This window comes from Periplaneta americana, chromosome 1 (genome assembly GCF_040183065.1).
Source record: "Periplaneta americana isolate PAMFEO1 chromosome 1, P.americana_PAMFEO1_priV1, whole genome shotgun sequence".
Classification (NCBI taxonomy): Eukaryota; Metazoa; Arthropoda; class Insecta; order Blattodea; family Blattidae; genus Periplaneta; species Periplaneta americana.
Window position 1 is genome coordinate 155196307 of NC_091117.1, and position 12115 is coordinate 155208421.

Genomic DNA, 12115 nt, shown 5'->3' on the forward strand with positions numbered 1-12115 from the left:
GTAATTTTATTATTAAAGTGAAGTGATATGCATTAATGAAACTGACAAACCATGAATATGTTAATGAAACTGACAAATGATGAATCTTCAGGTTGGTGATACAAAACAAAGTCAAGACATCAATATTATTTTAATTAATGCTCAACATGAAACTGGGACTTTTATAACAAAGAACTAAGAAGCAAGTATGTGTTTAAAATTCAGATTATTTACATCTCAACTGAAGATAGAGACATTACGTGTATTTTTCTTGACTTTCAAGAAGGAAATTTTTACCTTGTTAAGCACAGAGTTAAGCTTCATAATTTCGATCAACATTTTATATGTTCCAGGTATTAAAATATATGATGAATGTATTGACTGTTTATTTTTTTACCATTTATATGAACAGTATAGTCAAATATTTTAATTTATATGTTTATTAACCTGAATGTACTGTATAATATTCTCTCATGTTTAGTACAGAGATGTTAGTCAAACCAGTAGAGCTTAAACTTTTCATGCTGAAGACCCAAATTCAAATTCCAATGGGTCCAGGAGCGCACTTTGTGTGTGCGTGCGTGTGTGCGGGTCTTAAGATAATAGGCTATACTGTACTTGTAATGTTAGTTACTTTCAGAGCACATAATTTATAGCTAAACTTAATTTAAATATCAATTTCATTTGTTACAAATATTTTCAAAGAAACGGACTTACATTTACAAACATAAATATACTGTGGAATATAGGACACTATAAAAGGTAAAGGCATAGAGGTAGGGACACTATAGGTTAACAACTGGCAAAACTCCGCTATGGGAGGTTACCAAATCTCACTGCTGTGCTTGAGGCAGAGTCGGAGTTTCCCTCCATTAATCTGAACCATTGTCACTACTGATTGACAAGTCATCTGATGCATCTCTGCTATCAGTGAAGCATTTGCCTAACGAAATTATTCTGTCAGTTTCACTGTCTATTACATTAACACTAGAAAAATATTGTTCATTATTTTTAACGTGATCACCACATTTCTTCCACTTGTCTTTTCCACATTCTGCGAAAAGGCGGCGACACAATCGTTCCTTTACTTTAAGTTGGGATCCAATTTCAGTTACAAAAAAATCCAATTGAAAAGATTGGCGACAGCTGACTATTTTAGTCTGTCCCTTTAAGTAAATGAAACCAATTAAAACAATCGTTGCTTATTTTTAAAGCATGGTTGGGTTTTGAAGATAATGTTCATGTATGCACTACTTGACAGACCACAAGCAGTCAGACATAAACTTAACAATTGGTGATGTGTTATTGACTCATTCTATTAAAATGGGGTTTTTTCAACATAAAGTAGAATATATTTAGACGATTTCATACACTACAACTACCCACCTTATCTCTTCAAGTTTATTGCCAATGGGTTTTCTACTTCAAAAACATATTTTCCCCACACTACAGTAGTATAAAACAAACCTCAATTAAGAAGTCTTACATTTGTTACATTGCGGTGACTCAAACATCTTAGAAATCTCCAAACAATACTCTTCAACATGCTTTTCTCCTTATTAGAATCTGACTACTACTTTTTGAGTTATTATTAAGTATATGAAATATGAAAATATTCTGCTTCATTGAAAGCCTACGTAAGTAATGCTTTCTTCCGTTATTGGCTGACAATTAGGAAGAAGGAGGTGAATAGTATATTGTGTCACTCTTTAAGTTTGATGCATGTGCAGACCAATGGAGTTTACTAAGTTGTTCCCCTACTTACTTACAAATGGCTTTTAAGGAACCCGAAGGTTCATTGTCGCCCTCACATAAGCCCGCCATCGGTCCCTATCCTGCGCAAGATTAATCCAGTCTCTATCATCATATCCCACCTCCCTCAAATCCATTTTAATATTATCCTCCCGGCTATGTCTCGGCTTCCCCAAAGGTCTTTTTCTCCTGTAACTTCATCTCGCTTAGCCCCAAATATTTTCCTAAGCACCTTATTCTCAAACACCCTTAACCTGTGTTCCTCTCTCAGAGTGAGAGTCCAAGTTTCACAACCATACAGAACAACCGGTAATATAACTGTTTTATAAATTCTAACTTTCAGATTTTTTGACAGCAGACTAGATGATAAAAGCTTCTCAACCGAATAATAACACGCATTTCCCATATTTATTCTGCGTTTAATTTCCTCCCAAGTGTCATTTATATTTGTTACTGTTGCTCCAAGATATTTGAATTTTTCCACCCCTTCGAAGGATAAATCTCCAATTTTTATATTTCCATTTCGTACAATATTCTGGTCACGAGACATAATCATATACTTTGTCTTTTCGGGATTTACTTCCAAACCGATCGCTTTACTTGCTTCAAGTAAAATTTCCGTGTTTTCCCTAATCGTTTGTGGATTTTCTCCTAACATATTCTCGTCATCCGCATAGACAAGAAGCTGATGTAACCTGTTCAATTCCAAACCCTGCCTGTTATCCTGAACTTTCCTAATGGCATATTCTAAAGCGAAGTTAAAAAATAAAGGTAATAGTGCATCTCCCTGCTTTAGCCCGCAGTGAATTGGAAAAGCATCAGGTAGAAACTGACCTATACGGACTCTGCTGTAAGTTTCATTGAGACACATTTTAATTAATCGAACTAGTTTCTTGGAAATACCAAATTCAATAAGAATACCATATAATACTTCCCTCTTAACCGAGTCATATGCCTTTTTGAAATCTATGAATAACTGATGTACTGTATCCTTATACTCCCATTTTTTCTCCATTATCTGTCGAATACAAAAAATCTGATCAATAGTCGTTCTATTACGCCTAAAACTGCACTGATGATCCCCAATAATTTCATCTACGTACGGAGCTAATCTTCTCAAGTTGTTCCCCTACAACTTACAAAATTTGAGCCTACTGAAAATTTTTAGTAGGTCTGCTCGCCTGCTACTTGTTCTAAAGTACAGTATCTAAATCTCATTTTCAGAGTATGTGAAACTTTAAAAGATTAGGTCATACAGAAAGTGACATTACAGTACAAAATTAAGCCTTCTTGCACCCTCATAGACACAGTATCACATCACTGCCACATTGAAAGCAGGTAACTTTGTAGATATGATGTCTGGAAAGAAATTGTCTATTGATTTAAGTATTAATGATAAAAAGAGAATTCAGGCTTTGGAAAGTAGGAAAAAAACTTAAGCCAATAATCAAAACAGTCATACTATGTGGACAACAGGGTCTGCTGTTATGTGGTCATAGGGACCATGGTGAATTTGATATGACTAAACCCCTAGTAGAAAACGAAGGACATTTTATAGCTATTCTAAGAACTTGCATAAATGTGGGAGATAGTGTTTTAAGCAACCATTTTTCGAGTTTTTTTAGAAATCCTACTTATGTTTGAATATCTAAAACCAAATCATATAATCTCTTGGCAAGTAATAGTAAATGTATCATCATTTGACACTATTGTTGGGAATAAAATATTATTATTATTGTTGTTATTATATTTATAAATAGTAAAAATTGTGTATGTAATTAGTTTATATAACTTAACAAAAACTGTCCTTTGCATGAAATTCTCGTAATATTTGAGGCATGAGACAACTCCGTTTTTGTACGTCATACAAAATCGAAATCGTACATCGGAATTCATGTGATTCTGTAATTAAAAGAAAAATAGTTTAAGATGTGAACAGTGCAAGATGTTCCTCAGTTATTTTAGATGAGACCAGTGGCGCCAACTTATATGGGCTGCAATTCCACCCAATAATTTGTGGTGGTATTATTATTATTATTATTATCATCATCATCATCATCGTCATCATCATTTATGAGATTTATTTATTTTAACTTATAACTCAAGTGTTTGAGCCCACCCAATGTTTTCCAAAAGTTAGTGCCACTGAATGAGACTGGTGATGTGTCTTAATTTTCTCTTTGTGTGCACTTTGTAAAAGATGATGGCTTTTAAAAGAGTACATTTTTACAATTTATGCCTTTAGAGAATGTAAAAGGTGAAAGTTTAGTACAAACAACTGGATGGACTGAAAGAGTGTAATATCAACACAATATCTAAGAGGTCAAGGGTACGATGGGACCGCTGTCATGAGTGGTCTAACTATTTGCCTCGCACTCACTATGGCATGTTCTTGCACTACAGGGAGGAGCATTGCAAGTGCTTTCAGTCAGAATATACAGGCTGCCAACACTCAGACAGCTAAATTATGAATATCACTAAGACCACTAAAATCACCTGCACAAGTGAAAGTATGGGAATTTAGCTGTTTATGTGGTGGGGGACTTTAACCCCCCCCATGGGTGCGCCACTGAATGAGTCCAAATGGAATCTTTGGTGGGGAAGAGTGGAGGAGAACAATGTTAGGTAGGCTTTCTCAGTATATTCAAGTTTCCCCTGTGATTATTCCACATATTTTTCATTATTATCTGATTATCATCATCCCAGAGGGATGTCATCACTAACATTTTATGGTGCATAGTAGCAGTTTTAATAATAGAAGAATATCGCACAGTGTGCATGTTTCTTTTGTTCAATTTTTGCAGAAGTTTCTTAGTGAGCTGTTCCTTTTTTTTTTTTTTTTGCACCAAAATATATATCAGTCACAGTTCAATCCACATAGTTTGCACTTGCTCCTGTCTTCTGGATCTCTTGGGTATGGAACAACAAGTTTTGTTGGAGAAATCATTGCAATAAGTGAAAGTCTCAGGAATCTTCTATGCCACATCAATAAATTTAAAAATGCAGTTATGTTGTCAGACTCCAAAGCAGCTATTCTATCAATAGTCTCTAAACACACACCTTCATCTCAAACAGCAGAAATAACTAAAATACTCTCTCAATTAATATCACTCAATAAAAGAATTGTATTCCAATGGATATCATCCCATTGTGGAATCCTGGGAAACGAGAATGTGGATGCTTTAGCAAAGAAGGGCAGCACTGCTACTTACAGACCTGTTACTAAATGTACGTTTTACTCTGTGAAAAGATTTATTAAATCTACATACTTAGACTTTAACAAACAAAATTTGATAACACAATCCCAAGGGAAAAAATGGAACTCTCTGCATCAAAATCCACAGTTAATTCCCGATTTACCACGAAAATCGTCTGTAGCTGCATTTAGATTGGCAACAGGCCATGATTGTTTGGCCAAACACTTGCATAGAAGTCCCCTAACTGCCCATTGTGCAACTCAAACCAAGAAATGGATTCGGAACACCTCAAAATCTGTGCTTCAGTGGCTGGCCATGATAATATCTTTGAAAAATATTGGAGTGCAAAAGGTCAAATGACTTTATTGTCAAACGCCTGGCATTATAAAACAACAACAACTTCTTCTATGAAGAATTGCTCATAGAGGTGCAATGGTATATACTTTGACAGACTTAAGGCTCGTTTAAGAAAACTGGCTTTCATTTTTTCTGTCTTCTAAGTTCTTCAGGCTTTCCCAGATAATCTCTAGTCTGTAGGTATTGTTGGTGCCACTTTTAGGCGAAACAGGGTGATGGCTGTATTCAGTGAAAGTTTGCTTAGGTTCTTTATGCTGTTTGTTGTCATCTTTGCTGCTGCAATTCACTCTTTGATGTGTAGATCATATACGTCTCCTTGTGTTTGTAGTGTAATTCCTAGATATTTAAAATGCTGGACTTTTGCAGTGGTTTGTTCTTATACAGCAGATGGTCTTTTGCTGAGAGTCTGCTGCCTCTTCTAAAGGTCATTTTTACGTTTTTGTCCTCATTCAGTGTTAGATCGTTTTTTTTTTTTGGCCCAGTTGGCGAGTTTGTCAAAGGCTTTTTGGGCGTTTTCCAGGTTCTGGGATACAATGACCATATCGTCTGCGTATGCGTATATTTTTACGTTTTCTGTGGCTATTTCTCTGGACACTTCTGCAGTGGCTATTATGAATAGCTTAGGGGGTCACTCTGGAGTACTCTGTTTGTTTTACCGGATCAGATGTTGACACTTGATTGTCTATTTATATTTGCTTTTTGACAGGATGCTTTGTATGAGTCTAGATTCTTGGTTCCTTCCTATAATTTTTTCTATTATTAGTTGTCTGTTTAATAGATCGAATGCCTTTGTGTAATCTATGAAGACTGCGTGCAGCTTACATCTTGGGCATTCTAACTCCATCGCGATATCTTCCTGTATACATTTTACTGTGTGGATTGTGGACTTTCCTTTAGTGAATCCCAACTGTTGTTCTGGAATTACGTGGGCTGTCATTTTGCTTAGTCTCTTGGTTAGTAGGCTTGTCAGAATTTTGAGTGCTGTACATTCCAGGGCTATCCCCCTGTATGAGTTGGGTCTCTCATGTCTCCTTTGCCCTTATAGAGTACTTTCAGTGTTGCTAGTCTCCATTTGTTTGAAATGGTTCCTTATTGCAGACATTGAAGAGCTCTGTCCATGTTTCCATGAGAGCGGGTGCCGTTTCTTTAGGATGTTCGTAGAAAATTCCGTCTGGTCCACAGGCTTTTTTGTTCTTTGAGTATGTGATTTGTTCCCAGACTTCTTCCATTGAGAAAGGGTGAGTTGATTTTGTTGCCTCTTCTGGGTCTGTGCTGTCTGGTCGTGTTTCCTTGGCCTGGAGGACTTTTTTAAAGTGGTTTTTCCATGTTTCAAATAGGATGTCTCTTGGGAAATACAGTTGTTTTGGGATTGCTGCCTTGTACCATTTCTGCTCTGCCTGTTCGATAAGTTTCGTTTCTTCTTCCACCTGATATGCAATTTTGCGTTTTTCCAGTGTTCGTTTGTAGCTTCTTCTGGTTTTATTGTAGTCTCTTAGGTCTTCCTGTGTTTGTGTGCGTCTTGCTCTGTGGATAGCTATTAGCGCGGCTTTCTTAGCTTCATAGCATTTTGGTTAAACTATGGTTTTGCTGTCCTTTTCTTCCGTTCTTTCCTTACTATTGCCTGTTTTGTGTGTTTCTCAAGTTTGCTGAGTGCTTCATCTATTCTTCCTTCTTTGATTTCTTGCGAGACGATTCTCGTCTCTTCCGTGCTTATTTTGTCCTTGTCGATTTCTCTGGATAGTCTGGTTGTTTGCTTGTTTGGAGTTTTTCCTTGGTGTGCATCTCTTACATAAATGTAGATGCTGACTGGTATATGTTTTCTTACTGGAAGGATTCGTATCTCCTGGTAGGTCTTGTTGCTGTTTGTGAAGACGAGGTAGGTTTTTTCTTTTCTGTCATTTATTAGTATTAGGTCTTCTTTTTCTATGTGATTGACTACTGTCTCCATCTTTTGTGTGGGTGCGTCGACTCTGCAGTTCAGGTCTCCCATTGAGATCACAGTATCTTTGTCGTTCGTCATGCTGCGGGCATGGTCGATCTCCTCCAGGATTTCATCTGCTTTTTATTCTGGCTGGAAGTATACGTTCATCACGGTGCATAGCTTTGTCTTTACTAGAAGTGTGATTTTTTTTTTTTTTGTGTTTAGCAGTGCTAGTCTGGATTTTATTAACATAGTTATGCCTCCTTTTGGTCTTCCTCTTTCTCCTTGGCTTGCGTATGAATGTACTGAGTAGAAGTTGTCTGTACTCCATTGGGATGTTAAGAAGGTTTCTGTGAGTGACACTAAAAGTCATGTGTGTCGAAGGCGTCTTCTGGTATCATGTTTATTGCATTTTTCAGACCTTCAATATTCCATAGCAAAGTCTTTATTCTGGTTTCTTTTTCCTGGGTTCTATAGTGCGACGCCTGTTTTTTACCTTGAGAAACGAAAAGGATGCGCAATCACTCCCTTTGGCCAGAATGTTGGGTCTTCGGCAATTTCATGGTGTTTGAAGTCCACCCCGATTTTGTAGGCCTTGTTTCTTCCCATGATATTTAATTCTTCTGTTTCTATTTCACCGTCAATGCCGTTATTTTGCAGGTAACCTTTTACCTTCTCTTGCGTTGTATTGCTGTGCAAGGTTCCTATGTATATCCATGCTCTTTTCACTGCTGCTTGCAGTTCGTTGTCTTCTCCTATTACTGGCTTGGATCCAGTTGTCACCTTGTTGTCTGTAGTCTTTTCCTGGCTACTACCTGGGAGTAGGTTGCTTCGCTTTCCTCCTCTTCCTCAGCTGGTTTACTTTCTATTGTGTTTCGTTTTCTTTCGCTGTTATCTTGCTAGGCCTTGCTTCCTTCATGTCCTTACTGGTGACATTTCTTCCTGGGATTTGTTGCAGACTATCCTGTTCCTGGGTGTATTTTTTTGGTGCTTACTTTCTCTTATCATAATTTCTCTTTCGACTTCCTCTCTCTCCTTTATGTTATCCCTTTCTGTTTTTTCTTTGTGTTTTGCATTAATGGAGTTGGTTTGCTCGTTTTCTTCCCTTATTTCTTTACCCGCTGTCGGATCATCGGCCTTCTTCATCAATCCTCTCTCCTCTCAGCACATTGACATAAACCTCCATCTTCTTCTTCTCTTTATTCTTATTATTCCTTTTCCTGAAATTAGGCTATATACCTGTTTCCACTTCAAGACACTAAGTCCTTCCATCTTGTTAATGGACAGGCAGTATTTCATCTTCCTTCAGGCATATAGTATAGTGAAGTGTGTGGCATTCTCTGTTTGTGTTCATACCAGTTAACTTTTCACATTGGACATTTGTTGCAAATAAAACAATTGTCGAAAAATAATAACTTTTTTATTTCCATAATATTAGAGACTACTGTATGATCATTTTACAAAAGTAATTAGTTTCGATAGCTCTAAGCTCTGTTGAAAGATTTTTTTCATTTGAAGTTGTACTTAATGACGTTTAAGGAGAAGATAACCATCTCTTCGATATATCGCAGGACTACAGAGTAGCTCAACCTAGTACAGAGAATATAACAGCTAAGCATATGTATATTGTAATATTTTAAATATAGTATTTCCTATTTCTTCAGAGGATTTATAATTATTTTTTCGCTCTAGACTGTATGGTTGCTAATTAATCAGATATGTCTGGAAAAGTTTGTGCAGTTTTTGGATCTAGCAATTATGACATTGAAAAGGACTTGTTCATTTTTTTCGTTTCCCAAGAGAGAAAAATCTGTAAGTATTGGGTTTGCTTCCAGAGTTGAGGAATTGTTATAATAACGCAAATTTATAAATTAATGTACTCCCTATACTTTGTGCATGCTTTATACAGAGCGTTCGCCTACAGGTGGGGCCAGGAAATCTGCCTGCCTGCAATGTTGCCTGCAGGAATCGTCTATTCATAAGCTTCCGCTTTCCATATTAATAGCATGCACACGAGAATTTTTCTACGTAGTACTAACCTTGTTATAGGCGATGTTGGAAGTGATGTCCATCTGAATCCATACATTTCTGGCACCTTTTATTAAAATTAGCATTCACACGAATAAGTTAGTCTTCGGTAATTTTCCTAATCTCTCTTTTATATTTGCCTTCAATTCATCTATGCTGTGAGGATTATTCCTATAGACATTATTTTTTAGAGTTCCCCACAAATAAAAATCGCACACTGTAAGGTTGGGGAATGTGGCAGCCATAAGACCTGAGAAATAATCCTTTCTCCAAAAAGTCACTTATATCGTTCATGAATTCATGGGCTGTACAGGCTGTTGCTGAATCTTGTTGGAAATAGCTATTGAGTTTCTCATCATCTGAAAACATTTGGAAAAATGGCGCGAGTATTAGAGTGCGATATCTTTGTGCATTTACTGTATCATGAAAGAAAATGGTCCCAATAATAATTCACTTCGCTGTAACAGCACACCAAACGCCAATCTCTTCATCATGCAATGGAACCTCATGAATTAAATGGGGATTCTCTGTACTCCAATACCTATTGTTCTGTGAGGCAATATGACCTTGTAAATGAAACCACGCCTCGTCAGAAAAAATTATTAAATGAGGATCCACTATACCGTCCACAATACTTTGTAAACTCCAATTACAAAACTGAACTCGTTTTTCATCGTCTCTGGGTCGTAATTCATGCACGATACTCACTCTGTAGGATTTTAATTTTAAAAGTTTGGTAGCAGTAAAGACTGATGTTTTTTAAACACGTCCTGTGAAACACGTCTTAGAGATTTATTAGCTTATCAGCACATGCCGCTTTCCTGGCCCCACCTGTAGGTGAACGCTCTGTATATACGGAATTTAGGCTGTTCTATACTGACAAAGCAAATCAACGCATTTAATGTAAGTGAGGTTAAGTGCTTAATTAAGTTTACTAACGCAAATCTTTGTATTTATAGATGTGATCTGTGAGTGCTGAAATGCAATAGGAGTGATCTAGATGTTTTATATAAAAAGATGTACAAGATCTATAAAATTTGTTCAGATTACATTACCAAGAAATAGTTCAGGAATTCAGAACTCTTCAGTCAGGGTAAGTTTAAAAATCTAGTATGTTGATTTTATGGCAGCTTATAAATTGTTCTTTAAGGAAAATTATTATAAATATTATAATATGGCTTCACATTTTTAGACTGAAAACTGGTACAGTTCCATTCCTGAATCTGTGAAGTAATTGTACTCACAATCAGCACTAACAAGCAGAGTCAGTTCACATAAAAGGAAGAGAGAAGACAGTGCTGATGACAGCAGCATTAAAACAGACAACATTCCAAATAAATTCATCAGTGTGTGTTGATAAAGTGTTATTTGCTGCAACAAAATGAATTGAAAGAATAGAAACTTGTTTCCAAGAATCCCAAAGAAAAGAAAGTTATGAATTAATGCGTAATGAAGTTGTTTTATTCTTGTCTTAATAAACGAAGTTAAGAGTGTTAAATATTTTGTTTTCTGTGTATGTATCCCAGTGTAATATTAATCATAATTATGTTTGTTGTTTAATCAACTTCTGAAGACAGGTTTGAATCTCATAAGTGACACCAATAAGGCATCATTTGTGAGACAACTAAGTCAGCAGATGAGGTAGTGTGACCAATTCCTTTTCCCCTCCATTGCATGTAATACTGACTGACTAGTAACATATACTAATAAGACTTCAGATGTATACAAACAATTGTTCTTACTCTGACACATATCAAGTGAGATATACTGCTGCCTGATAATAGATGTACAGTCTTAGACAAAAAAATGACTGGCTGACAATGCTAAATTCCCTTCGGAAGACTTCGGTTGATTCCGTGAGAGCTTAGGTTTACATGTGAAGGAATTTCTTATGCACGACTCCTCTCTGTTTTTCCTTTGTTTTGTATGTTTGTGTGTTTCTTTTTCTGTTTGTTTATAGGTCAAATGTTATGAATAATCTATAACGAAGATATATTCAAGGAGTAAATTAGGTGCAAAATGAACATCCTTTCCCTAGTCTTGTGAACCAGACTCTGCCCAAAGTGGACTTAGACAAATTCACGTTACACAGGTGTGAACCTCATAAGTGACAAATGGTCATTTTTTGTGTACAGTAGTGGCAAAAAAAAACCGGACTGACCCTTGTAGCTGATTTCAGAACCTTGTTCACTCCAGAGCACGATAGACTGGTAACTAAGACTTTCGTGGTTCGAATCCTGCCTGGGAAGGAAACTTTTTTTGTTCCTTATTCAAATTTATTCCCAATACTTTTCGATTGCTGGTAAAATTCATGTTCTGGGAATAATAAGTTAATTAAGTAGTAAAATATCGCAGCAATCGAAAAGTATTAGGAATAAATTTGAATAAGGAACAAAAAAAAAAGTTTCCTTCTCAGGTAGGATTCAAACCACGAAAGTCTTACTTACCAATCTATCGTGCTCTGGAGTGAACAAGCCTCTGAAATCAGCTACAAGGGTCGGTCCGGTTTTTTTTTTGCCACTACTGTACATATCAGTCAGAACAGTAGAAAACAGATTCTGTAAAGTTTTATTTTGTTAATGAATTGTCACTTTAAAAAATTCCTATTTTGAATTCCTGCTTGTTCTACAGGTCCAGACAATAGAAGTGTTGCATGCAACTTGTCTCTTCAGTTAACAGATGGCTGTCTTCTCCTTAAATGAAGTAGATGCTAAATTTTTACATAAAAAAAAAAAGAATTTTTGCTCTAGTTTTGTAATGCCTATGGTTAAATTAATTTTGCAGAATAGTTCGTATAGATATCTTATCAAAATTATTTGCGTCAAGAGGTTTTTTGCAGGAATATTGCCTATATTAGTACTATTTCATTTATCTTATATTA

General features: G+C 36.2%; 1 protein-coding gene across 2 annotated transcripts in view; it reads left to right on the plus strand.

Moving 5' to 3' along the window:
• Positions 1 to 45: 45 nt before the first annotated feature.
• LOC138702743 (acid ceramidase-like) overlaps positions 46 to 12115 on the plus strand; it is a 33760-nt gene continuing 21690 nt past the window's right edge. Inside the window, exons 1-2 of one of the 2 annotated variants that reach the window (XM_069830060.1) lie at positions 46 to 185; positions 10194 to 10327. In XM_069830060.1, coding sequence (XP_069686161.1) covers positions 10235 to 10327 — 93 coding nt within the window. In that variant the 5' untranslated portion in view covers positions 46 to 185; positions 10194 to 10234. The other variant, XM_069830051.1, reaches the window with a different exon arrangement.